General features: G+C 37.1%; 5 protein-coding genes across 13 annotated transcripts in view; 3 read left to right on the top strand and 2 right to left on the bottom strand.

Moving 5' to 3' along the window:
* LOC111188839 (NLR family CARD domain-containing protein 3-like) overlaps nt 1–23,015 on the top strand; it is a 453,074-nt gene that overhangs the window by 80,909 nt on the left and 349,150 nt on the right. The window lies entirely within an intron of this gene.
* Nucleotides 1–23,015, bottom strand: part of LOC125801516 (uncharacterized) — a 302,660-nt gene that overhangs the window by 66,134 nt on the left and 213,511 nt on the right. The gene's annotated exons all lie outside the window — the stretch shown is intronic.
* The window catches only part of LOC111189331 (zinc finger protein 239-like), a 239,193-nt gene that overhangs the window by 135,157 nt on the left and 81,021 nt on the right, over nt 1–23,015 (top strand). The window lies entirely within an intron of this gene.
* LOC111196226 (uncharacterized) lies at nt 2,581–7,998 on the bottom strand. Of its 3 annotated transcripts, XR_007438627.1 has the most exons (7): nt 6,289–7,998; nt 4,555–4,851; nt 4,306–4,466; nt 4,055–4,134; nt 3,175–3,510; nt 2,743–2,893; nt 2,581–2,646 (listed from the first exon to the last, which is right to left on the bottom strand). XR_007438627.1 is itself a non-coding variant. In XM_049477327.1 (2 exons), coding segments are annotated over exons 1-2 (1,758 nt in total). In that variant the 5' UTR covers nt 7,656–7,998; the 3' UTR covers nt 4,763–4,850. The 3 variants fall into 3 exon arrangements, 1 of the variants encoding a protein (XP_049333284.1); XR_007438626.1 differs by lacking the exons at nt 2,581–2,646; nt 2,743–2,893; nt 3,175–3,510 and having other exon boundaries at nt 3,884–4,134; XM_049477327.1 differs by lacking the exons at nt 2,581–2,646; nt 2,743–2,893; nt 3,175–3,510; nt 4,055–4,134; nt 4,306–4,466 and having other exon boundaries at nt 4,763–4,851; nt 5,899–7,998.
* Nucleotides 14,258–21,785, top strand: LOC125801317 (zinc finger protein ZFP2-like). 2 transcript variants are annotated; one of them, XM_049477847.1, is made up of 2 exons: nt 14,258–14,312; nt 19,892–21,785. In XM_049477847.1, the coding sequence occupies exon 2, from the start codon at nt 20,050–20,052 to the stop codon at nt 21,085–21,087; it is 1,038 nt and encodes a 345-aa protein (XP_049333804.1). In that variant the 5' UTR covers nt 14,258–14,312; nt 19,892–20,049; the 3' UTR covers nt 21,088–21,785. The 2 variants fall into 2 exon arrangements, with proteins under 2 accessions (XP_049333804.1, XP_049333803.1); XM_049477846.1 differs by lacking the exon at nt 14,258–14,312 and adding an exon at nt 19,345–19,772.

Below are 23,015 nucleotides of genomic sequence, written 5' to 3'. Positions count from 1 at the left end.
TGTGTATGTTTATACCTACAAATCTCAAATGTAAATTGACATAATATGGACCATTAAATGACGGTAACAACCTGACCGTTTGACACTTAGCTAATCTGCATACCAGTAGGAGAGAGCAGAGATAGACTGGCTGTGTATGAAACGGTAGGCAGCTACCACAATCCCTCATGCCTGAGCTGTTCATATGTTAACACCCACTAAATGATTAACCCTTTACAAGTATTAATATGAACTTTAGGAAAAAGAATATAAACAGAATTGCCCTTTTTTCTATTGTGAGTTAAATGAAGTCACTGCTGCCTATTCTAATAAGCTAACCGTATGACTAGCTTGACGAGCTCTGGGGACATTTTTACATGGGATGTGTCTGAAAGATCTGTGGACAAAAAGACATTACTTAAATTAATGAAAAGTATTATTACAAATGTAACAAAATGACTTTCTGAGCTGAAAAAAACTAAACAAAAAGAAAATATGTTTTATAAAATTTATTGAGATATCATATATATCCTATACCCAGTTTATAGACACATTTGGGACATACCGGGGTTGGACAATGAAACTGAAACACCTGTCTACAGTCACTCAGTGTTGGATCTTAGTTTGCATAAAAATAAATCTATGCCAGTTTTTACCCTGAGCTCTGGCTCGCTTCTTTTTTTTCCCTCCTTTTTTCCTCCCTGTATCACAAACTCTTCTAGTTCCTCCCTTTACCCAAGTTTGATTTTAGGAAGTCTTTTACGTACACTCTAAAAAGAAATGTGTCAAAAATGACTCAGACTGTGTCGAATTTTAACACATTGTGCGAGTGTGCTCAGAGACGACACATGTTGTGTTGATTCTGACACATCCAGTGTGTAATCCAATTTTACACACTAAATGTGTCAGGCTAATGAACTCACAAATGTGTAATTTTTTACACAACTTGTGTTGATTATGCATAATCAAGATAATGTATCAAATATGTTAAAAAAAAAGCATGAAACGAATTAATTCAATTCCATTTTTATTATCATGCCTATATATGGTTCAATTTTCTTTTGGAATTAGCAGTGAATTAACATTCACGTGTTTGATTTTGAACTGTAACAAACATGACTGTTTTTACATTTAAAATGTTACAGTTTCGTTTGGTATAAGTAATAAATTAACTCGATGTTTTTTAGATATTTTAAATGTAAAAACATGCATGCTTGTGATTAATTCATTGTCTTTTGTGATAATGAACACCTAAAAACAAAAGTCCAAACAGTAAAGGGGTGTATAAAACATAGCTCATATAAAATTAGTCACAATTGTTCACTGTTCTCACGTATTTTTAGAAAACCTGATGAATTTAACATTGAACATCAGTACAGAAATAAATTTCCCTTTTTATAAAAACAGAACTACAAAACGTGAGGCTAAACAATTTGGATCTTGGATTCAAGTACAGCTTGTCTGTGTTGTAAATGGCTAGTACATCAAGAGGCCTAACATCTGAAGCATCATCTAAGCTGATCATTTCATAGTCATTGGTTCGCTTGACATATGCATAAAAATGCTCATCAAAGTACTCAATTTAAATAATCCAGATAAACATCAAAAAGGACTCAGCATCAGCCCGTGGTATGATGTGAACTATCTCACCAAACAAACATTCTCCACAGTGTTTGGTTTTAAGTGGCAGCACACCACCTGTTCTATATGTTAGGCCAAGTACAGTATGTGAAGTAACAAATAGTGCACGGTGGTACATGTTAACTGGTGATCTCTGTAAAGATGCTTAGTAAATGATTTGATGTTGTGGTAAGTCCTTGGACAACCATCCTGGCTGCAAATGAGAATGAAGTTCAGTCCCTTTGACAATGCATGTATTTCACGAAGATGCCAAATTAGCTTCTTTACTTCTGTGAATTGTGACTGTCGACATTCTGGACAAGTGTACATTATGCTGTGAATTGTGATGCTTTAACCTTCGAAATGAGCTTCAGTACCTTAGCTTTCCGGCTAGTTGAGAGAGGCATGTCATAGATGTGTTCAAAGAAGCAGAACACGGAGCTTAGCTGACATGGATAGGCCAGGTTACACACCCAGTAGAGCTTAAATAGCTTGTCCACAGCAGATGTCTGTCCTTCTTCAAGGGGAACAGTGATTCGGTCACTCTTTCCAACGATGACATGTTGCTTTGCGGCAGCCCTCAGATTTCCAACACAGATGAGCTGGGGCTGGTGGGTCTGTGAAGAACAGTCATCACAAAGAGAAGCAATGCTGCTTCCAAGCTAAAATGTAACCAAACAAAAGAAAACAAAATTTGAGTTTAATCAGTTGTTACTGCAAACACTTACTAAAAATACAAACGACCGATTTAACAGTTTCTAAATTTTATGTTACTCCAGTTAATAAGCATGTACACAATTACATACTTTCACACTTGATTAAACTAAATCAGCCACCTTCAATGTCCTTTATGATTTATTTGTTTACTAAAAAAGGCAAAATGTATCTTATAATAAAATTATTCTAGATAGACAGACAAATCGATAGATGGACTTACTGGAACAAAATCAACAAGGAATGTTAATGCAAACTTCTCTCAACATCGACTCATTGCAACTGGTGGCAGAAGATGTGTAAGGACTACAAGCATAGTGTAACACTTCTCATCTGAAAATGAGACACAGACACAAATAAAATAAGATTACACAGAGGCTGTAGCATTATATGTGAAATCTAATGAGAGTTATATTTGAAAATATATACCTTCATTCTGGTTTTCCATGTCCTTAAGAGATGCAAGATCACCTGTCTCCATGATGGCAATTGCCTTCAACTTGGGAATGATGGTAGCCTCCCATCTTCTTAAGAACAAATCTCCTTTTCCCTCAAACATTTTACCAAACTCTGTATCAAGCTTTTAAGAAACAAAAAAATGAGACACTTTAATTTAGGTACATAATACCAGCTATAACACACAAATTGCCAAACTGAGTTCCAAACAGGCCACAGACCTTTTTTCACTTTTATCATAAATTAACTGACTGAGAAATTCATATCACCTCCATGAGTGCACATGTTTTTCAGCTAAACGGTGTTATATAATAACTCTTAACAATATTATCAAGTTATTTACATTACACATGGCATAAAACTGACAGTGAGCCCTAATGAAAAAGCAAAATGTAATTTACCTACCAGAGTTGGCATATCCAAGAAGCGTAGGTATTCCTCAAAGATTTCAGACAGGGAGGGGGAATGTTTGGCTATCCATGATCTGCGCCAGGTGAAGGTTTTCTGCATTGCTGCTTTGATCGATGAAATGTTGTCTGTAGAAGGCCTGAGCCTTTTCATCAAGTTGATCCACTCACTTGTCCCACTACCATCTTCCTCCTCCTTGTCCGGATTAGGACCATCTTCACAGCGTCGTTTGTGTGACCTATAACGCCGCTGACCATCTTCTAGCTTTCGACGAATGTTTCGCAGTCTCATTTCCAAAAATCCAGAATGAGAATCTGGATCGTAAAAGTGCTCCTGGCATAAAAAAAAGTCAAAAGCATAACAGAAAAAACAGTAAGAGCAGCTACTGGTAAGATAATGTTGTTAATAAATAAGAATAACATACATCTCTGGAAAAAACTATATATTTTCAAATGTTGTACTAAAGCTAAGAGAAATGTACCAAACAAATCACATAAAAAATACAAATAATTAGATGCCACTTCACTTTTTACTTTTGGCATTTAACTGCAGTACAAAATTAAGAAATAAAAAAAATGGCATTTACAAAAGATGCTAGGGACACTGTTGCGTTTGTTAGTCTTAAGGATTTAATTTTTTTTTGTTTCAATCTCTAGTTTTCAGATTTAATTTATGTACACAAATACACTAATTGACATGAAAAAAATATCTGAAGAGCAGTTTTATTATTATTTAAATTTGAGCAGATGCTTATCCTTACATAAGCTAACCACAACATAAATAACATAACATGCATGAGCAAGAATCATGCCCAATTTTAAAAACAATCAATATGATTTTGTACAATCTACAACTGAGAACCAAAGCATGTACTTACAAATCCTTCCCCGTTTCCATCCACCTGGACTCTCAGGGAAGACAGCGATGATGTTCTTTGCTAGAGCCACTTTTTCAGTACTTGTTGGATAAGTAATTAATAGAAGAACAACAAAACCAACTCAAAACTTAAATATAAAGCATTTACTCTGCTGTACTTTAACAGTGTTATACAAGCCACTATAATTTGTTGTATTTTTTTTTTTTTTTACTTTTCTTGAATATGTTAAAAAGGTGGTTTGTTTTACTCACAATCCATGCTTTTCCACCAGGTCAGATCCGCACACTTTAACAAGCTTTATTCTTGCTTTTTCTGTCACAGTGCCTTTGGTTTTGAGTTCATCAAGTGTCTTTGTTGCTTTCTTTTCCAAAATGGACCACAGTTTTTCATGCTCTTGTGAAACTTGAGTATGCTGCACAAAGAAAATCAGCATCTACTAAATGTACTTTCTAAAAAAAAAAAAAAAAAAAAATGCAGTAATACAATATAAAAGTAAATACCTGAGCTTGGGACACTGAAGTGGCCATAGGTTGAGATGATTCAGTCTCTTTGCATGATAAGAACAGCTGGAATCTATCTAAGTTCCTGATGTCTACATTCCTATCTACGTCAATAAATTCCTGAAATTGTGGGTTGAATTTTAGAATTCTCACAACAACATATCCAAGTTGTTCTGCCGATGCTGTTTCAATAAGATGCTCAGTGTTGCCAACATCATAGATCTTCCTTGAATATTCTCTCTCATCCCTGTAGATGGTGGCAAGAACTTGAAAAAAACTTGTTGCAGTTTCTTGGTTCTGAAAACAAATTTGAGAAGAAATTAAACATGAGAAATCTTAAAAATATAGTGCCTTAACTCTCTATCTCCAGCACGCCACTCTACTCTACAGATAGCTAACTAACTGGGTTATCTATGCATTTTTTTATTTGATTAAACTATTGAGTAAACTATGGAAGCATGTTCCCGCCACCTAAAAAAGTAAAAATAATCCAGCACATTTTTTAAATTATTATTTAGTAAACTGCTCTCATTATTTTTGACATACTAAGTCATTATTTTGAGATAGTAAGTCATTATTTTGAGATACTACGTCATTATTTTGTGAACTGTTTTCTGCTGTAACAGTAAGGAGTTGACTAATTGAGTTCCACATCGCTGTTCTGCTCAATAATACACATACATACCATACAGAATAGTCAGAGCCACAGCCACTCTCTTTAACACACTAAAATAGAAGTCCAGTGTGTTATTAAATTAATCTAATATCTCCGGAGGCTTATTTTGATATTGTATGATTCTTCTAAAAGCAGCAATATTTCTCAATATCTCAGAATATTGAAATAGTATCTAAAAATAATGACATACTATCTCAAAATAATGAGATAATATCTCGAAATATTGAGATAATATCTCGAAATATTGAGATAGTATACCAAAATAATGACTTAGTATCTCAAAATATTGAGATAGCAGTTAACTTAATAGTAAAATTATTATTATTTATTTTTTTTTTTGGTGGCAGGAATGGGCTTCCATAGTTTACCCAGGCAGTTAGCTAAGCTAGTTAGTTAACCTAGGTTAGCTAGTCATGCACCAAATTTAGCCAGCTAGTTAATGTTGAGCTAACATTATTAAAAACAGGCTGCTAATACCAGCTACGTCCCTGTTTTGGCACCATTTCCTGACTAAACAATGAAGTCGAGCTAAAGTTACACTATCTTATTTGGAGAACTAGCTAGCTAACACGAATTTACAACTTAATATATTTTAAAATCCAAATCCAGCATTAAGGCTAATTTAGCTAACCTATGTTGGCTTACTAGCTAGCATTAGTAAGTGTTACCACTTTCTGGGGGACACTCTGTCCGGGCCAGCTGCCTTCCTGGGGTGAAGTCTCCTCAGCTGTCTCCTTACTTCGTCTGCAGTAAAGTTTGGTGGACTGGTGGAGCTGATTTGTCTGCCAGCTGATAGTGTTGATGATGAAGGTGGTGGAGGTGAGGGTGGTGTTGGTGCTGATGAAGATGGTGGAGGTGGGGGTGATGGTAGTGGTGATGAAGATGAAGATGGAGGAAGTGAGGAGGATGGTGCTGATGAAGATGATGATGGAGGAGAGAGTGGTGGTGGTGATGAAGATGGAGGTGAGGGTGATGGTGGAGTTGGAGGTGATGGTGGTGGAGATGATGGTGATGATGCAGGAGGGTAGGAGGAGGGGGCAGCAGGAGGACATTCAAACCTGTTGTAAAAGTTGTTAAACTGGTTTGCTCTGTCCACACCCCCATCTACTGGATTGCCGTTGTTGTTCTTGCACCCAGTGATGGTTTTCATAGCACCCCAGACCTCCTTCATGTTGTTATCTTGCAGCTTTCTTTCCACCTTTTTCCTGTAAGACTCCTTGGCCTCTTTAAGACGTACCTTGAGTTCCCTCTGTACGCGCTTTAGCTCTACCAGATTTCCATCTTTGAACGCCCTCTTCTTTTGGTTGAGGAGGTCCTTGACGGTACTGGTAATCCAGGGTTTGTTGTTTGGAAAGCAGCATACAGTCTTTGTGGTAACAGCAACATCCATACAGGAATTCAAGTAGTCTGTAACACAGTGAGTCACCCCCTCAATGTCCTCGCCATGTGGGTGCAGCAGCACGCTCCAGTCAGTGGTGTCATAGCAGTCCCTTAGGGCTTCCTCTGCTTCAGGAGACCAGACTCTGAATGAGCGTGTGGTAGTGGGCTGCCTCAGTACCAGTGGTTTGTACTGAGGCTGCAGGAAGACCAGGTTGTGATCTGATTTCCCCAGCGGTGGTAGTGGAATAGCCCTGTATGCATCCTTCAAATTAGCATACAGCAAGTTTATGGTTCTGTTATTCCTGGTTGGACAGTCCACAAACTGGAAAAAGGCAGGCAGGGTAGAGTCCAGCGTTACGTGAATAAAATCTCCAGTAATCACATAGAAGGCGTCAGGGTACTGGGTCTGCAGCGCTGCGACGGTGGAGTGGATGACGTCACACGCCGCCTGCACGTCCGCTCTCGGCTGAATGTAAACACAGACGAGGATCGTGTGAGAAAGCTCCCGCGGCATGTAATAAGGTCGGAGACTCACCGCTAAAAGTTCAATATCCTGACAGCAGATCACCTCCTTCACGTTTACATGTCCAGGGTTGCACCATCTGTTGTTAATGAAGAGCGCGATCCCCCCACCTTTCCGCTTGCCGCATAGCGCCGGGTCCCTGTCCGCTCTCACTGTAGAGAAGCCGGGTAGCTCCACGTTAGCATCCGGCGTGTCGGGGGTGAGCCAGGTCTCGGTGAAACACAGCACGCTACACTCCCTGTAGAGCTTCTGATTCTTCACCAGACAGGCTACCTCGTCGGTTTTGTTGGTCAGTGAGTTTACATTCCCCATAACCACCGACGGAACTGAGGGTTTGTACCTCCAGCGCTTCTCCGTCCTCTTAGCCGTTAGCTTAGCCTTTAGCTTAGCTCCGGCCCTGCAACCGCGGTATTTCCTTCTCAGTTTCCCCAGGATTGTGTGAACAATGCCCCCACGTCCCGCGGGTCGTAGAGCCAGCAGTTCTTCACGGGAATAAACCCGATATTCCTTGCTGCCCCGCATGCTTACGATTAAAATATCCTTAGGATATAAATAAGATGCACACTAGATGTGTGTAGTAGCACAGAGACGATAAATAAACGTAAAAAACTTGAAGAAAAAAAAACACACAAAGGAGACGGAGTTACTGGAACAGGCAGCCACTCGCGTCGGCGCCGGAAGTTGTACATGGGCACCACATTACATTTAATCCACCGGTTGACACTTCATTAGAGCGGTTTTTGGGCCACGGTATCGGTACGGTTTCGATATATATTAATATTAGAGCTTAGATTACCTGCCCAGGGCGCCGAGTGGTCCAGCGGTCTAATGCGCTGCCACTATGAGCGGGAGGTCACAGGTTCGTACCTCCTTTCATGCAGTTCGTACCTCCTTTGGGACACTGTAGAGCTTAGATTCTCTGCCCGAACCTGACCCGAGTTTGGATCGGGCTTCGGGTCGGGTTTGGGCAGAGAATTTAAGCTCTACAGTGTCCCAGCCGCAGGAGGAGGGGGAGACCTGCTGTAACCCTCGCTGTGCCCGGGAAATTCTTCAATTAAAAGAGGAACTTCTGGCTGCTCGTGAAGGAAAAAGAAACAGGAAAATGTCTACAGTAGTCTCCCATGTCCCGCGTTTTTTTAATTAACTCTAGTTTTAGAGTTAGAAATGTATTACCTATTTAAGAATCCTTCAGATTTCAATTAAACCAAAAACACACATTTAACTGTTACAAAAGAACAATAACAATCAATAAATCAAATGTCAAAATAAATGCGTCAGTAACCAATAAACTTTTCCCTTCTTTTCACAGATCTCAAATCTTCAAATAAAATAAATTTTACTTCTCATGTTCTGTTATATCAAAAGTTCAGTCCACTCAATAATCAAGAAAAAAAACTTACCTGTTTAAGTTAGATGAAAACAGTGTCTGAGTAACTCATATCATCTCTACTGTTCACACAATTACAGTCACATGTCTGTGGCTTAGCAATAGCTTTACATTCAGCAGCATTCTTACAAAAACAATACCGAAATACTCTGAATACAGTTTAATAAGTGCTATTTTCCCCACAGTTGTACATACACATTAATACAGCTTCTCCCACAGATTATTTAGCAGTATTAGCTTAGCTGTTTGTAATGCACTCAACGGCATTAGCTTAGCACAGTGAGTGACGTTAGCCGCTAGGCTAATTAGCGCTATTTTACAGCTCTATTTACTCTTGGCTATTTCAGTCTAAAAACACACTTTTCTGTGTTTTAACACTCACCGAATCTCTCCCGGTGTTCTTACACCATATTTTAGACGCAGTTTGAAGCAGAGTTCTCCGTCCACCTTCAGGTTCCCCAGGGCTAAACAGGAGCGTTTGGGCAGCTCACAGTCAGAGAACTTTCCTCCCTTACTCCACACGGTAGATCCACAGGTTCAGCAGCGGCACTCAGCTCTTTACTGATTGTTTCTGATTAAAAACGCTGAGTTCTGGAGATTTCTAGTGTTAGTGTTCTTAATATTACGAGCTGAAACAGTCTGTTCAGAAGCTCTCTCTCCATCTCCGTCTCAGAGAAGTTTTTCTGAGTTCACACAACCAGAGTTAACGCCCACTTTCCAAAACATGACCCGCCTCCGTCTCTTAGAGGAATATAATTGGCTGCTATTTTGTGCATTGGACCCTCTGAGAATGCTGATTGGCCACTTTCAGCGCGCTGAACTCTCTAAAGAAGTCTGATTGGCCGCTTTTTAGCGCCAATATAATTTCTTTTGTGAAATAAATTAAAACTGTTTATTTGGAAGAGTTTTTGTCTTGACTATTTTTTAATACTAAAAATATATATATAATTACAATTTATATACTTTGCATTCTCCATTTATCCACTTTATCAGTGTCTTTGTGACCCATTTAAGAACTAGAATATAAAACATGTTTTCAGTAATTTCAACTTTTTTTTTCTTAAGAACATAACTCCACGTGTTCATTTATAGTGTTGATGCCTTCAGTGAGAATCTACAGTGTATATAGTCATAAAAATAAAGAAATTTAATACAGATTTTTCTGAATGTGTTTTCTGAATTTAATGTTTATGTGGCATCATATGATATGGCTAGTGCAACTTCTATTAAATAACAGAAATAGCGTTTTAGGGTCACACAAGTGCTAGGATGCAAGTGATTTGCAACAAATCACTTTGGTGAACAAAGACATGTATGTATATATATTCCCTAACTACCTAACCATTAGAGTTACGTTAGAAAAAAATTCATCATTTGGTCCACCTAGTCAACCTGAACAACCTAACAGGGTAAGTCATGTTATTCAAACTACTATTAGTTTAATAAGGGCGGAATAAATGACACATTTTATGACTGTCTAAGACCTTTAGTAAGGAAGTTCTTATATGTGTTTATGGTTATATTTTCTTTGCATTTACCTTCTTGATGTCCTGCAGATTCTTGAAAAGGAGATCGTACTGCAGCAGATCTTGTTTGTTGCTCACCTTGTCTAAAGTCTTACTATTTATGTATTCTGAAAGATTTCCATAAATTGAGGTCATTCACAGCTCCTCCCTGTAAAATCACTCTCTGACATCACAATGGACCATCCTGATTTCTGTATAGAAGGGTACTTCACACTTGTAAAAGCATTTAAAAATTCATATGCAAATTTCAGTTTTAAACTAATTATTTGTAAAATAAATATGATTTTGTTTGAGTTTATTTGTTAATGGGATGGTAAAAAAATGTAAACTTTTTTTTCAACTTTAAACTTTTCCAAAATAAGTCCAGCAGGCATTCTCATTCTGCTACAAAATATTCGCCAATTTGACACAATTTTTTTTACATATTAAAGGAAGAAGTTACTGATGTTTAGACTATTTGGGCCAGATTATATCAGGTTCTGTGTAGAAATATAAGACAAACACCTCTGATTGCTTGTGTCACTTAAAACTACCCCAACAAATAGCACTTACTAATTACTATGGAAAGATCAGTGCTGTTGTTAGAGCACCAATTGTGACATTGATTCCAGTAGATACTTTTTTTTTTAATCTAAATTTTATTTAAATATGATGGTTACATTTTCTTTGCATTTACCTTCTTGATGTCCTGCAGTTTCTTGAAAAGGAGATCGTACTGCAGCAGATCTTGTTTGTTGCTCACCTTGTCTAAAGTCTTACTATTTATGTATTCTGAAATCTTTCCATAAATTGAGGTCATTCACACCTACTCCCTGTAAAGTCACTCTCTGACATCACAATGGACCATCCTCATTTCTGTATAGAAGGGTACTTCACACTTGTAAAAGCATTTGAAACTTCATATGCAAATTTCAGTTTAAACTAAACTGTAAAATAAAAATTATTTCTTTAAGAATTGATTTGTATATAGGATGGTGAATATTTTTAAAACTATTCCAAAATTAAATCAGCAAGCATTCTCATTCTACTACAAAATATTAGCCAATTTTATTTTTATTTTTTTTGGTCACAGTTAAGTAAGAAGTTACTGATGTTGAGACTATTTGGGCCAGATTATATCTGGTTCTGTTTAGAAATTTAAGACAAACACCTCTGGTTGCTTGAGTCACTTCAACACATTATTCGACACAAAGATCCATTAGAACTAAGAAATCTGGGGAGATAACAAAAATTATAACAAACAGAAGGGAGAGAAGTAATACAGAGTGGAATTTTTAGAAATTTAGTTCTTTTACAAAAACCTTTACAATGAAAAAACTACCAAGAAAGAAACAATAGGAGATTTTTTTTTTAATTGTAGATGAAACAATAAATAGTCAGGAAGTTTTAACAGTGGATTTTACAGGAGTTGACCCATTAAAATTTCTTAAAGGTTTAAAAAAAAGGAAAGGTGCCTGGGAAAGGATGAACTCCCTGAGGAATTTTATTTTACCTTTTGGGACATTTTAGCTACTGACATACTGACTCTTTTTAATGAATTTGAATAATTGGACCGACTCCCACACAGCTTCAGGTGAGGGATAGTTACATTTCTTTACAAAAACGGAGACAAGACAGACTTGAAGAATTGGAGACCTATCAGGCTTTTAAAGTTTGATTGTAAATTTTTTAGCAAGATTTTATCCAGACGAATGTCGGTGGTTTTAGAGGAGGTGATTCACCCGGATCAAGCCTGCTCCATGCCCGGAAGGAAGATCACGGACAGCCTAGTGTTGGTCCGAGACAGCGAGAGACAGAAACATTCGGATGATGGTTCTAAATTTAAACTTTACAAAAGCTTTCAATTGGGTCTCGCACGAGTACCTGTTTCAGGTACTGCAAAATATGGGGTTCCCAGTGGGTGGGGCTGCTATACAGTGACATCAGCAGCAGAGTTTTGTGTAAATGGGCACCTCAGAAAAGCGATCAGTGTACGCTCTGGCATCCGCCAAGGGTGCTCTTTATCGCCGCTTCTGTACGTGGCATGTAGAGAGCCGCTGGTGGAGATCTAGAGAAAGGATAAATGGATTAAAGGACTAGACTTGCCAGGCAGACTGACGGCGACTTGTTCGCTTTTTATGGATGACATTACGCATTTATGTTCTGACATGACAGCAGTGCAAAGGGCATTGGATATGACTGACTGATTTGGAAGGGACTCGGGCGCTAAGCTCAATAGGAGCAAGTCCGAGGCCCAGGTCTTTGGACCGTGAGGAACATACAGACTGACCTGGATTTAAATTTTAAAGAAACTGATATAAAGATTTTAAGCATAACTGTACTGACACGATAGGGAAAGTTAGGCAACGTTTGGGTTTTTGGGCAATAAGACAGTTGACGATGGAAGGAAAAAATGTAATTATAAAAGCTGTAATTTTACTATTGCTTTTATTGTTATGTTCTGATTTTAGTCCACCAAGAGGTTTTCTTTCAGGTCCAGATCGAGCCATCTTTTATTTCCATAAAACACGCGAATACACACACAAAACAACGACAATGTTGTAAAAAAAAAAAATACATAACCTATTGTCATTTTAAGAAATTATGTTTTTTATCAAAGTAAAAGTGTGTTGTTAAAGATGTGTTTACCATGTATTTTATTTTACATTGTTTTATTTATTTTATTTTTAATGGAGCTTAAAGGAATACATGGGGAAGGGGAAATCACGTTTTAAAAGAAAATGTGATGGCATTAGTCTTGATTTTATGTATGTACTGGTTTTAAAATGTAAGAAATTTTTTATTATGTTCCCTCGGTTTTGAACAGCTAGGAATGTGTATGTATGGTGACATTTTTTTTTTTTTCGAAAGAATAAAAACTGAATAGTAAGGTTACTAATAAAGAGCTTTCTGAAAAAAAAATGTGCTGTTTATATCTGCATCTTCTTGGGGAATGCATTGATCAGTGAGTTATTCATTCACTGCATGTCAAGTTATAAAAAACTGTAAAATGATTTTCCTTTACATAAAAAGCTGTAAGTTGTAATACACACATTTAAGGAATAAATCTGCTTATTGAGAAATTACAAAATTTAAATTACAGGAAAATTAATTTCATGCTGTTTACTGCTTGGATAATTATATCAAGTAACTTAATTACACTGTTTTTTAAATGCAACCTTTAAATAATAGACTTAAAATGTATTAATGCAGTATTTAATTTATTTTTTATTTTTTTGAATGTTTACTAACAGAAAAAACATGTAAATTGCTATACTTTCACTGTAAAAGTACAGAGAAAAATTCACAGGAAATTATTGTTAAATTAAATATGATAATTTTCTTGAATTTTTTTGGTAATATTTTGGCAAGATTTGCTGCAGACATTCAACCTTTTTTATATGTAATATTTTATAAAAACTCAATATTCATATCCACCTTTTGGAAATGTAACATTTTAGTAATTGAAAGCCTATTGTAGATACATATGTAATTACATTTACATGTTGAATTTGCTACACAAATATTGTAAAGAACTGTAGGTTTTTCAGCTGAACAGTGAGACATCTGTGGGCGTGTCTAGTTGTACAGGAGCAAGAAGCACCCATTCAGAATCTGCTACTAGTTTCTCAAACCACCAGAGACACCACACTCTCTGAAATGTATAAAAATATATTAACAATTTTCATTATAAAAAGTATCCAACATTTATAAACTATTATTTAGCCTAATTGTTCCATATGTAACCCATGTTCATGTAAATAATAATTAAAATAAACAAATGTCTGATTCTTTTTTTATACTGAAAATTATACTTATTTTCTCAACACAGAATAACATCAGCTGTTTCAGCACTGCAGAGATAATTAATAAAGCTTTCAATCTGCAGTTTTAATCATTTAAAAAAAAGCTCTGTGTGTAACTCCAGCATCAGTAGCAGTAATGCTAGTACATTTACTGAATAAAAAAACATTATTTTTAGAAAATGGAAATATAGGGGCACATTTTCTTTTCTATTTTAGTGAAATACTTTGTTCTACTTTGTAAAATTAAAGGAAAACCCCAGAGAAGTAGTTATACAGTGTTTTAAATGAGAGTTTTAGCTGTTTAGCTCCATTCAGCTCCATGCATTGAGGACTCCCTCGCGGGCTCCCTCTAGCGGTGATGGGGTATAATGTGATATAGCGGGGGAGGGGGCGGGGCTCTACATAACCCGGATGAGGCTGAGCTTCCGGGGTCTGTAGCTGCAGCGCCGGATTAAGAGAAGGATCAGCTGAACTACAGAAGGTATGGAGAAGTTTCTCTCTCTCTCTCTCTGGCTGCGTCCAGAAACTTTTGCTACTCCTCCTCTCCTACTCCTCCTTTCCTACTCCTCCTCTCCTACCCCGGAAGAAGGTGGAGGAATCGAGGAGAGGAGAGGAGGAGGAGGAATGGAGGGAAGGAGCTGTAATTGGGGAAATGGGACAGCTGATCCCTTTTAGATAGGATGTTGACTACCGTTGAACTGAGCCAATCACAACGCTCACTTTCAGCACGTTTCAGAACATTACTATCACACACAGCTAAAAATTCAGATATTCCAATAAAATCCTGTTTACTCCCAGCCGCATTTTTGGCCGCATCTCTGGCCAGTGACTCTGGCAGCCCTGTCTGACCTCAGCCTTATGAGGGATTCAGTTCCTCATCAGTCCCTAAGCTAAAATAAATAAGTAAATAAATGAATTAATTAAAATTATATTTATATATATATATATATATATATATATATATATTATAAATAATATATGTTTTTATATGTATAACGTGATACACATAGGGTCATAAATATAGTTTTACTGAGCATACAGTTTATCTAAACTATAAATTATATTACTGCTTTACTGGCTGTTTAATTAGATAAGGAACCTAGTTAATTAATATGTTTATGACGGATATTTGGGCGTTGCCTTCCCCATTTTCGCGTGCTCTGTGGGCGTGGATGCAGTGATGTCGGCTGCGTCCAGAAACTTTTGCTACTCCTCCTCTCCTACTCCTCCTTTCCTACTCCTCCTCTCCTACCCCGGAAGAAGGTGGAGGAATCGAGGAGAGGAGAGGAGGAGGAGGAACGGAGGGAAGGAGCTGTAATTGGGGAAATGGGACAGCTGATCCCTTTTAGATAGGATGTTGACTACCGATGAACTGAGCCAATCACAACGCTCACTTTTAGCACATGCCGGATCCTGCCCAGCCAATCACAGCTTCTGAATAAAGCTCCACATACAAAAATAAAAACGAGAGATCAATAAACACAATTCCAAATTCTAGAGATCAAGCTTCAAAGTGCAGCCTGATTAGCCATTGATGAAGGTTGCATATGTAAATATTAAATTATTTTAATAGTAAAATATGATTTCATTGAATGTAATAAAACAAATAACAAATCTTAATAAATAATAAATATAATAATACATATTATATTTTGCATACATGTTGAAGTGAAAAAATATTAGATGAAACAGCATCAATGGAACATTACTGTCACACAGCTAAATATTCAGATATTCCAATAAAATCCTGCTTACTCCCAGGCATTTTGGCCGCATCTCTGGCCAGTGAGATATATATATATATATATATATATATATATATATATATATATATATATATATATATATATATATATATACATACACGTATATACGTGTATGTATATATATATATATATATCATGTTACAAATATGGGAACATTAATAATGTTTTACTGAGCATACAGCTTATCTAAACAAAAACATATATTAGTGCTTTACTGGCTGTATAATTAGATAAGGAACCTAGTTAATTAATATGTTTATGACGTATATTAGGGCGTTGCCTGCTCATCGCACTGCTTTTCGCGTGCTCTGTGGGCGTGGATGCAGTGATGTCATTGGAAAATCCTTAAAAGTCTTCCGGAGTAGGATACACTGATGTATCCTTCAATGGAAGCTTACTACAGGAGAATTTTAAGCGGCTTCTTTCGTCTCCTACGGTATTCGGACAGGCGGCAAGATGGCGTCACGAAATCAGTTTCCGGGTCACGGAGGAGAGGAGGAGGATCGGTAGGAAAAAGGAGACACTTTTGGGGTTTCTGGACGCAGCCGTCATTGGAAAATCCTTAAAAGTCTTCCGGAGTAGGATACACTGATGTAACCTCCGTTGGAAGCCTACTACAGGTGGATTTTAAGCGGCTTCTTTCGTCTCCTAAGGTATTCGGACAGGCGGCAAGATGGCGTCACGAAATCAGTTTCCGGGTCACGGAGGAGAGGAGGAGGATCGGTAGGAAAAAGGAGACACTTTTGGGGTTTCTGGACGCAGCCTCTCTCTCTCTCTCTCTTCAACACGCTGTTCTACATTCACTCCTACACCCACATCAACACCACCTTCAGCACCTTCAGCATGTGCAGCATTTACACCACCAGCACTGGATCTTCTCCTAGCTCTGCTCAGCAGTCTGACTCTGACCCACAGACACAGGAGGGGGGTTTGAGTAGGGGGTCGCGGAGCTGGGGATGGGGGGCTTTACAGATCATACACAGGATAATGGAACCTCCAGAGTTAACGGAGAAACCAGTTCTGTGGAAATTCCTTCTTCAGTTTGTGTGATAAGTCTCTACTCATTTCTAAGTTACTTTAGTTTAGTTTTAAATTTCCTTCTACTAAATCCAGTTCCACCACAACAGTTGCTGGTAAGTCATGTGACTTTCCCATCAAAATAAAAGTCAGCTTGTAAAATATTAAGTTTAAGAATTAAATAATTAGTTATTTTAGTGATTATAGCGAGGAGACGTTCAGGTAAGAAGTGGTATTTTACAAAGTAATGTTAATTGTCTTACTGATTTAACAGATAACTTGCTTTTTCACTGTAATAATAAACGTAAATGTTACCAAATTAAAAAATCTTTAGCCCTGCTTTTTTTAAGAAATCCCACTGAAACCATTACTGTGGAATACAGTATCCAGCTGTATAAAAACATGAATTTGATAATAATAATAATAATAATAATAATAATAAGAAGAAGAAGAAGAAGAAGAAAGGGAATCACACTTTGAGCAACTTGACAAAAATACACAATTTAACAGAATGGATAAAACTGAGAAGAAACAGATTAGAAGAAACTAACATTTGTGTAACAGAGTTAAAAAGACTACAAAAATAATTGAAAAAGAACTACATCAAATAATATGAATTCTTACAAATTATTATAATTATTTTAACCTTTAGTGAACAAAAGAGACTTATGTTTTACACTCCTGTTGGAGGTTGTTTGATGTGTTGTAACAGTAAAAAGGTCATTATTTTGCTGTGATTTTATTTATTAATTGTTCCTCCGCGCCCCCCGTAGCTCCAGAGGAGCTTGAATGCAGCGCAGGAGGTAAGCAGAGCTGAGGAGCTCCGTAATAATAATTTTACAATTTACTTTTACTTCATAATGCCAAATATTTCTCAAGCCAAATGTAGCAGCTCATCTGCTGCTCTAGTATGCTTGTTATAGAGCACACGGAGAGGCAGGTCTCATTCTCTCCTCCTGCCTTTATTCTCTCTACACATTTACACAAAAAAATATCCCAACTGATTATTAAGTGTCTGCAACTGCATATACATCTCCTGCTCTGCATTCAAGCTCCTCTGGAGCGCAATAAATACACACAAACATCCCTCTTCAGCCAAACATCCCTCTTCAGCCCATTTTTCTAGATTGTTCGTGGTTAAACGTGGTAAGAGCTGAAGATATGTGCTCCAGAACAGAAACTTTACATTAATTAAATAAACAGAACCACAACATACCTGCACATACACAACCAAAATAATCCCAGACGATTATTAAGCATCTGAAACTGCACATATATCTATAAAATATGAAACAAAAGTAAATACAGCACATGAACACACATTTTCAGGCTCAGTCACATGTAGTGTTTTGGCGCCGAAACGGCTGAAACTCAGAGCTGATAATAATTAATAAAAATAATTAATTATTAGATAAAATATGCTTCAATACCCGCTAAAAATGCACAGAAGAGTGACTAGAACTGATATACGACCTCATTTTTCCAGTAACTTTTCTCAAAAATACTTATATTTGCTTAAAACAGTACTTTTTCACAGAGTAATAATTAATTTCTACTCACTTTTTTCTCTCTCACAACATTAATCCTTTACAGCTTCAAAAACATGTATTATGCAAATCAGGTGATGACGTCATTTAGCGACTTCTAGCGACTTTTAGGACAGCCAATAGCTACTTTCCTTACTGAGGAGTTGGCAACACTAATCACTGGATCCTCTGAATTACGAGATCGTTTAAGTGTAGTAATTAGAATAATGCTAGCGTTTAGCTAATGCTACAGCGCACTGAACTGAACTCACAGCACAGCAGCACAGAATGTGAGGAGACTATCAGAGATATGACACTGGCTGTAGAGCTCCGGTCAGATCACCATTTGGATTTTTATTATTCTTCACAGAGGATCATTCAAAGTATCTAAATATCTTTAAATCAAATCAAAGTATTTAAACAGGTAAAAACTCTTTCAGTCTGGTGATGTTGAGCAGTGTAGTCTGTGTTATGCTGTCTGTACAACTACACGAGTACAAGACTTTTAACAGACTAAAGTCTGACTCCCTCCCACCTTTAAAGACAAATCACAGGCTTTTTACACAGACTTTTTACTCACATGCTTTTTACTCACAGGCTTTTTTACTATGTTCTGAAGAGGGAGAACGTAACATGATCTCATTTCTAGAACGTAAAAACATGAGAGTGGGTCGAGAGGTCTCTCTCTCTCTAAAGAATATACGTTCCAAACCGGCCTCACTGCTAATAATATTACATACTCAGGAAAAAGAAAACACTACATGTGAAATGTTGAAGTTTTTATTCACTAAACGTATAGCTACATTTCCAGGACAACTAATAAGAAATTATGATATTTAAGGTGGAATGGATCATTAGATAGAGAAAGGTAATATAAAATAAAAAAAGATGCATTTTGCATTTTAGTAATATTTAGTAATATAGTAATTTAGTAATATTTAGAGTTGATGAAATTGTGGGTAACGCTAGCTTCTGTAAAACTGCAGCAGGTCTTGGAGCTGCTGCTCTGAATCTGCTGGTGTAGAGCTTCTGCTGCTCTCTGGCTCTGCAGGTGAAGTTGGGCTTCGACCTAATGCTGTGATTTGCCACCACGTCTGCAATATTGATTTAGTAAACAAATCAGTTAAGCCATTGATGTGGAGCTGCAGTTTTCCTGGGTAAAAATCACAACTACACATTTCTCAACCAATTTTCATTTGTGTTTTTTATTTAAAGGATTTTATCTACATATACAAAAAAAAAGCACGTCTTGAACTCAGGAGTGCCTATCACTATTAGCCTGAACCTAATGTGGTGGAAAATAATGAACTGTTATTATTTTCCACCACATCAGGTTTAGTTAATATGTATGGGATCTTTTATAAATTAGTGTAAAGGAAAAGGCTTTGGACATCATTGGTCACGTGATCAATGTAGAACGAATCAAGCATCGTGATTCGAACTATTGCGTGTTGTTTTTTCAGCACACGCCTCAAAGCTTAAGATTTAGGGGTAAAATCACTATTTCTTTCTTTCTTTAAGTTCTCAGTTTCTAGTGAGACCAGAACGGAATTAAGAGTGTCTGAACAGTGGGAAGTCCTTATAATGGCACTAAACAGGTGGCTGGAAGACCACCAGCATCCCCCTTTTATGGTAATATGAAGATGTCCCTGTAGTTTTATCTGTATATTTTAACTGATGTAAGCAGTTCTGTTCAGTTAAATTACCTGCTTTTATTTTAATATTCACTGGCATTTTTGTCTTTTTTCCAGAAGTGAAAATATTCTCCTGAAATTCATCACCAACAACCAGGATATTTATCCCAAGATCAAAGTTAAACTGCTGAAAGAGGTGAAGCACAAGCCATCCTGAAGAATCTCCAGAACACGCAGAAATTGTTTGATGCAGACAAATAAAGCAAAGTCCTGATATGGAGAAACATCAGCACTCTGTCAAGAGTTTTACTAAACAGAGTGATCTCAAAAAACACCAGCGCATTCACACAGGAGAGAAACCGTATTACTGCTCAGACTGTGGGAAGAGTTTTATTGAACAGAGTAATCTCAAACGACACCAGCGCATTCACACAGGAGTAAAACCGTATCACTGCTCAGACTGTGGGAAGAGTTTTAATCAAGAGGGTCATCTCAAACGACACCAACGCATTCACACAGGAGAGAAACCGTATCAATGCTCAGACTGTGGATCTAGTTTTAATAGACTGGGGACTCTAAAACTGCATCAGCGCATTCACACAGGAGAGAAACCGTATCAGTGCTCAGACTGTGGGACAAGTTTTACTGTACAGGGTAATCTAAAAAAACATCAGCGCATTCACACAGGAGAGAAACCGTATCACTGCTCAGATTGTGGGAAGAGTTTTACTAAAGAGAGTGATCTAAAAAAACACCAGCGCATTCACACAGGAGAGAAACCGTATCACTGCTCAGATTGTGGGAAGAGTTTTATTGAACAGAGTAATCTCAAACGACACCAGCGCATTCACACAGGAGTAAAACCGTATCACTGCTCAGACTGTGGGAACAGCTTTAATCAAGAGGGTCATTTCAAACGACACCAACGCATTCACACAGGAGAGAAACCGTATCAATGCTCAGACTGTGGATCGAGTTTTAATAGACTGGGGACTCTAAAACTGCATCAGCGCATTCACACAGGAGAGAAACCGTATCAGTGCTCAGACTGCGGGACCAGTTTTACTGTACAGGGTAATCTCAAAATACACCAACGCATTCACACAGGAGAGAAACCATATTACTGCTCAGAGTGTGGGATGAGTTTTACTCAACACGGTCATCTAACACTGCACCAGCGCATTCACACAGGAGAGAAACCGTATTACTGCTCAGACTGTGGGAGGAATTTTAATCATCACAGTAATCTCAAAAAACACCAGAGCATTCACACAGGAGAGAAAACGGTGTCAAATCTGTTTAAAGGCAATTAAAAGTGCGAATCTTTTAGACAGAACACCTTATCCTGCACAAATGTTTCATCTTGTCACTTGGGACACGTTCCACCAGAAACAAACATAAACTGAATTTAACAATGGATTTTACAGGTTCAGCAAAATGACTCTTATTCATGGATGATGTTTATAGAATTTAATGTTATGTTTTCTCGTATGTTTGATATTCCAGGACATTCTTCGTGAGACAGAGCTCAGTTTTAAGGGTAGTTACGTTATGAGTTTAGTTCTGAAGAAGGGAAGGTCGTTCAAGCGAGGGCACTGCCAGAGCTTGCTCCAGATGTTAGATTAGCATAACTTAGTCTTTAAAATTTAGATGTCGTAGTTGTTAGGAGTAGAGTACGATTCTTAATTTTCTGTAAACATTTCAGTGCTTGTGCTTAGAAGGTTTTGAATGCATTTAATCTTTTTTCTAGTATATACAGACTTTATTATTTCCATTAATTTCTAATACCTCTGTTTTTACTCTGTGTTAGTTCCCCAAGATTAGCATAGTGTAGCTTAATGCTATTAACCAACAGGCCCCTCTGTATGAAAGGAGAAACACCACCTGAGGAACTCCAGAGAGTTTGCTCCCAGAAGTGAGACCCAGAGCCACAGAGAGACGACACTGTGTCGGGTACTGCCGTGTGGACCGGAGGAGCATCCAGACCCGCAGAGAGGCCAACAAAATCTTTCCAGAGGTTAAATAAAACGCTCCAGCTGTAGTTCCCATACTGAAATCAACCCCCTCCAGGCTTGTGTAGCGCTGTAAGGTTGCGGGCTCCTTCACTTCCTCTGATGGTGTTCTCATATGTGTATGGTTCAGTCTGATTAAAAATCTGTTAGCATAGAGGGATATAGAGGGATATTTGGTAGCGTTTTAATACTCAAGTTTTATACTCTCTTATCATTCCCTTATTGAGTATTATATGTTGTTGAAGTTTTTTTATCCTCCAAATTTACTAAGAATATCCAAATCATCAAGTTTCTTAATAGTTTTTTTTCCAGTACCAACAATTATGTTTGTGTTGCTTCACCTCTATATTTACTCATCTCTGTTTTAATAAAAGGCTTTTATATTGCAGATCTGCAATCTCATTGTGTTTTCTCAACATATGTTTGACATGAAACCTATAGGCCGGAGATTATCTTATGTTATTATTTGTTAAATATAGTCCAGTGTGAAATGGATTTGGGTTGAAATGAAACATATTAGGCATTTTCACATTTGAATTTCAGAAAGAAATTGATTTAATGGTTCAGGCTTTAAAGGGTTAGATATACAATTACTTCCAATGGTAGAGTAGCATGTGTGTTTAACGTGTATTCATATGTTTTTTGTAATTGTGAATGCTTGTGGTTTGTGTTGTTCTGTTTTTTGAAGAGCATAGCCATTGACCAATTACACTTAATTACCAAAATCTACATTTGACTTATTGACCATTTTTTAATCTGTATCTAGTCTAGATAAATGTCCAAACAAAGTATTTCCTGTTTTACTGACCATTATTATTGATAGCTAGCTTAGCTAAATATCCAAATAAAACATTTGTTGTTTAACTGACCATTATTATTGGTAGCTAGCCTAGCTAAATTTACAAACAACGCAGTTGCTTTTTTTACAGACCAATGTAAATGTTTCAGTACTAGTAACAATGTTTCACGTCTGGTAAATTTGTTTTATTTCTTGCAATTTTTTTTTTCTAAATGTAATTTATGTTCTCTTTCAAGCTTTCATTCGGTATCTCACTATGGGATACGCCCCTCTCGCATATTCTCATGTAGCCCGGCTAAAATATGTAAAACTCCCTAGTTCTAAAATAGCTACACTTATAAATACAATAATAAATAAAATCATATAAATTCATAGTAATGGTTTAAAAACGTACTAACAGGCTCAAAATAGTCATTGTGTTTGTGTAAAT

Source organism: Astyanax mexicanus, chromosome 4 (genome assembly GCF_023375975.1).
Source record: "Astyanax mexicanus isolate ESR-SI-001 chromosome 4, AstMex3_surface, whole genome shotgun sequence".
Classification (NCBI taxonomy): Eukaryota; Metazoa; Chordata; class Actinopteri; order Characiformes; family Acestrorhamphidae; genus Astyanax; species Astyanax mexicanus.
Note: the sequence above shows the minus strand (reverse complement) of the source record. Positions and strands in the feature narration are given on the sequence as shown.

Bases quoted from the DNA above. Each gene is read 5' to 3' on its own strand.
- LOC111196226 (XM_049477327.1), bottom strand. From the start codon at position 7,655: ATGCGGGGCAGCAAGGAATATCGGGTTTATTCCCGTGAAGAACTGCTG.
- LOC125801317 (XM_049477847.1), top strand. From the start codon at position 20,050: ATGGAGAAACATCAGCACTCTGTCAAGAGTTTTACTAAACAGAGTGAT.